Genomic DNA, 5,000 nt, shown 5'->3' on the forward strand with positions numbered 1-5,000 from the left:
CTCACACTCACTGTCTCTCCGTCTCTCTCCCTCTCACACTTACTGTCTCCCCCCCTCTCACTGTCTCTCCATCTCTCTCCCTTTCACACTCACTGTCTTTCCATCCATCTTCCTCTCACTGTCTTTCCAACTTTGTCCATCTCACACTCACTGTCTCTCTATCTCTCTCTCTCTCACACATACTCTCTCTCCCTCTCACACTCAGTCTCTCCTTCTCTCTTTCTCTCACACTCACTGTCTCTTCATCTCTCTCCCTCTCACTGTCTCTCCATTTCTCTCTTTCTCGCACTCACTGCCTCTTTGTCTCTGTCCCTCTCACACACTCTGTCTTTCCGTCTCTCTCTCTCTCTCTCTCTCTCTCTCTCTCTCTCTCTCTCTCTCTCTCCCTGTCTCTTCCTCGCTCTCCCTCTCACACTCACTGTCTCTCCATCTCTCTCCCTTTTACACACTCACTGCATCTGTCTCTCTCCCTCTCACACTCACTGTCTCTCCGTCTTTCTTCCTCTCACACTCAATGTCTCTCCGTCTCTTTCCCTCTCACACTCACTGTCTCTCCATCTCTCTCCCTCTCACACTCTGTCTCTCCATCTTACACACACACTAAAGCTCAAACACAATTGCACAATAGCAAAACACCACGAAGATGATAATTTTTCTAGAACTGCACTTCTCCATGCTATTTTACTGAATCTGTGTGCTATACACTGTTACATCCCTGTGAATGAGCTGTTGCTATGGAAACAAAAACATATTAGAGCCAGCACATTAAAGCCGTTCCTCATTACAGTGATGCAGGAGTCTTTGTGTATGATATATATGCACACACACACACAGAGTTCGGTTTTAAAGATGGAGGACACGCTTTCGAGTTCCTGAGCTCCCACAGCCTGGCACATCCGTGTGTCCCTCCAAATTTAGCCACAGGAAAAGGAAGGACAGAGCAGGGGATTGTGGGTGACAGGAACTGATGCTCACATGGTACCATGGTACAGCTGTGTGTGGGAGGTCACATCTGTCTGAGAATCTTCTCACTCACACACACACACACACACACACACACACACACACACACACACACTTTTACACACACACACACACTTTTACACACACCTGACTCAGGACATCTCAGGATCCTGTGACTCAGATCCTTTGTCCATGCATGGCCACACACACACACACACACACACACACACACACACACACACACACACACACACACACACTACAATATTATATTTATTAGACTATATCTGTCTAAAAATACACTGTACAGCCAAAAGTTTGTGGACACCTGACCACGAACATCCATTTCTACATGTAGTCTCCATTTCCTCTTATAAAAAACTCTACTTGGAAGATGTTCCTCTAGGTTTTGTGGAGATTTGTGTTCCTCATTCAGCCACAAGTTGAGGTGTTAGTAAAGTCAGGTACTGATGTGGGTGATGTGAGGACGCCTGTGGTGCAGTCAGACTCACATTCATCCCGAAGGTGGACAATAAGATTTATAGCACAATAGCAGGAGATCTTCCACTCCAACCCTTCATGGAGCTGCACTGTGCACAGGGTTTGCATCATGCTAGAACAGTTTGCTAGTTTTGAGTCTCCTGGTTTAAAGTGAAGGGCAAATTTAATTCCATTGCAAATCCAAAAAACAATCGTGTGCACCCGTGTTTGTAAGGAGAAAGCACATACGGCTGGGTCTGGTGTCCCAATACTTTTGACCAGACAGCCTTTGCACAGGCTCTAAAACGTTGTCGTTTCCATAGCAACGTCTCGTCCTTTAATGTAAGCATGAACAGGAACTAACTGCTTTTCGTGACTTCACTACTAATACCGGCATGTAAATTGTTGTGGTGTAGAAGGAATAAAATGTCCAGGAGATGTGAAAGTTACGAGAAAATAATCACCATCAGGGGGCTCCACTTCCTCCATCATCATCATCATCATCATCATGAGCTCTCTCACACCTAACAGGTTACAAACTCCTGAAGTTCACGCGCTTCCTGTATGTGTTCTTAGTTCAGTTCGACATGATGCGAGCGTGTAACCTGATAGCCTCCGTGGGTCTCGCTGTGGGTCAGCTCATCTTCCTGCTCGGCCTCCTAAAGATCAACTGCATCACCCAGGATTCCCCGTGGTGGGAAGAGGCCATCGCCGCCCTGTTCCAGTTGGCCAGTGAGTACACTCGCGCCTCATTACAACCTCATAACCTCATAACCACATCTGACGTATCTCTAACGCTTTATCAGGGGTCCAGAAAAGGAAATGCAGACACAGTTACCTTCTGAGGAAGAGCTTCAAGTGAGAGTGCATCTGATTAGCATGGTAGCTAGAAATCACTTCAGAAAGAGTGCTAGCCATGCTAGCATGCTAGCCAGCTAGCCAGAAATAAAGCTGTGCGCTAACTAGCAAAGTAACATAAACCCTGTGCATTTTTTCCCTCAGATGTTGACACGGCGACTTAGCGAGCTAGCATTGCTAAAGCTAATATTATTATTATTATTATTATTTCCTTCAGTAAGCGATCAGTCAGTAAAGTTGTGAACTTATCAAACACTCATCTTAACCAGCACTTTGAAACTCACACACACACACACACACACACACACACACACACACGCTAATCTCAACTCAGGACAGAACCCAACGCAGACAATAGCATCCGATCGCTAGGAGGATCTGTAGGAATTAGAAAGCAGGAAGCTAGCGCCCCTTTCACACACACCTTAGACAGGAAGAGATCACTGCAGGAGATAAGCTGAAGGTCATCACATTAAATCTAGCTTTCTTCGAAAGACTTGCCTACGCAGTCCGGCCAAAAGTATTGGGACACCCGTTTTTTTTTTTCCCCAGCCGCACGCGATTCTTCTTCCCCAAACTTGTAGCACAAATTTGGAGGCGCACAGTTTTACAGGACGTGTTTGGATTTGCGGAAGCGTGTAATTATCCTTTGACTTGAACCAGGAGACCCAAAGGCAACCTCGTGAAGATCTGCTTTACCATGGGATGGAAGTGTGTGGAAGATCTCCTGCTACAGAGCTCCAACCCTATTAAATATGATGAACGTGAACACTGACTTGCACCCCAGACCTCCTCACCTTCTCACCTGACTTTACTCACGCACTGGTGTCTGACTGAAATCTCCACAAAAATCTAGTGGAACATCTTCCCAGAAGAGTGGAGCTTATTATAAGAGCAAAATGGAGACTATATGTGGAATGGGAAACTCAAAAACGAAGCAATCTTCTGTTTGGGTGTCCACAAACTTATGGCCATCCAGTTTATTTAACACTTATGGAAGGAGACTCCAGTGTCAGCGTCAGCGTGTGTGTGTGTGTGTGTGTGTGTGTGTGTGTGTGTGTGTGTGTGTGTGTGTGTGTGTGTGTGATGATGATGAATTGCGTGTTTACAGTTTCGTAAACCTTTGTTGAGGTTTGTTGTTTGTTGTTCGACTTTCAATAGTGGCAGTGTATTGCTCCATTATTGTGTGTGTGTGTGTGTTATATTTAGCAATGGCGAGTGTGTGTTAGCGTCAGGCAGGCGCCAGGATATCCCTGTTCTGCTGAGGGAAATGCCTGCCACTACCTGTTATGTAAAAAGGAAGAAGGGGAGCTGAGACACACACACACACACACACACACACACACACACTCACACACACACACACACAAACACACACACACACACACACACACACACATATATACACAGTGTAGCCAGATATGATTAACCTGGGAATCTGAGCCTTTTGTTGTGCTGCATATCTGAGATTATTAGTGTGTGTGTGTGTGTGTGTGTGTGTGTGTGTGTGTGTGTGTGTTCCTGCATGTGTATGCACATTGATATGTGTGTATATATATACACAATATAGATGTGTGTGTGTGTGTGTGTGTGTGTGTGTGTGTGTGTGTGTGTGTGTGTGTGTGTGTGTGTGTGTGATTAGAATTTTGAGAGCCTTCTCACGCAAACACACTTTTCCAGTTGGGTCCTCAGATCTTCTCAGGAGTTCAGGGTTTTGTGACATCATGCTCCAAAGCTGGACATTTGGACGTGTAGTGTAGTACCACCGTCCTGCTAGAAGATCCACCACGTTTAACTTTCTGCCTGCCATCTATTTTTTGAAGCCCTGCCACTTCCACGCTTCCAAGATGGCACAGTGTTCCTCAGTTTTCCCTCCACACACATCATGTCCAAACAGTTCACCGTATTGTCTTTTAAATGGTCAGGACTTCATCCTGGTCACCTGCACAGCTACAGTTTTCAAGCAGGAGCTCTGTCCTCGAGAGACACCCAGTCTGGTCAGTGATGATGTTGGACTCTTTTAACGGTGGGTGTAAATACTATGGGACGTGAAGCCCCCAGATTCTTCCGCAGTCCTTTGGTTGGTGTCGTGGGGTTCAGGTGAAGCTTCTGGACTGAAGTTAATTTGCACCTTGTCCTGATGCCTCCAGCTTCCTCACCAGTCACTTAGTTGGTGTCTTGGAGTCCACGTAAACTTTTAGAACAACGTGCATTTGAGACTTGTCCCGAAGCCTCCAGGTGAAGCTTCTATCCATAGTTCATTTGTACAGTGTCCTGAATGATCTGTGTACAGGAGCTTTAGGTGTTAAGAAATAGCTCCTAAGAAGGAACCAAGATAAGTTGAGTGGAGTTAGGCATGAGCTCTGGCTGGAACTGCACTCTCTAATTAACTCCATAATTATAAACATCCATGAGAAGCCCAGGAGCTTCATTAGATCAGTTTCCAGTATGAAAAAGCAGAGATCTTGGTGTAAGTTCTGCACCCCTTGGAACAGTGATAAAGCTGAGATGGGTGGATCTCTAATCCAATGCTGATCAACAGAAACAAAGTAGACGCCCAACTGTATGTTAAAAGGAGGTCCTCAAAAAGATAGCAAAAGGAATGTGTGTGTGTGTGTGTGTGTGTGTGTGTGTGTGTGTGTGTGGTGTGTGTGTGTGTGTGTGGTGTGTGTGTGTGTGTGTGAGTGAGTGAGTGAGAG

At 45.7% G+C, this 5,000-nt stretch overlaps 3 protein-coding genes across 4 annotated transcripts in view; 2 read left to right on the top strand and 1 right to left on the bottom strand.

Annotated features, from left to right (window-relative positions):
- The window catches only part of LOC310730354 (myelin-oligodendrocyte glycoprotein-like), a 225,473-nt gene that overhangs the window by 150,054 nt on the left and 70,419 nt on the right, over window positions 1-5,000 (top strand). The gene's annotated exons all lie outside the window — the stretch shown is intronic.
- Window positions 1-5,000, bottom strand: part of ift140 (intraflagellar transport 140 homolog (Chlamydomonas)) — a 40,434-nt gene that overhangs the window by 15,808 nt on the left and 19,626 nt on the right. The gene's annotated exons all lie outside the window — the stretch shown is intronic.
- The window catches only part of tmem204 (transmembrane protein 204), a 13,849-nt gene that overhangs the window by 3,200 nt on the left and 5,649 nt on the right, over window positions 1-5,000 (top strand). The window contains exon 2 of the mRNA XM_083549318.1: window positions 2,020-2,175. Within this exon, the coding sequence (XP_083405444.1) occupies window positions 2,020-2,175 (156 nt within the window). The remainder of the gene's footprint in view (window positions 1-2,019; window positions 2,176-5,000) is intronic.

This window comes from Silurus aristotelis (assembly GCF_946808225.1).
Source record: "Silurus aristotelis genome assembly, chromosome: 1".
NCBI classification, from domain to species: Eukaryota; Metazoa; Chordata; class Actinopteri; order Siluriformes; family Siluridae; genus Silurus; species Silurus aristotelis.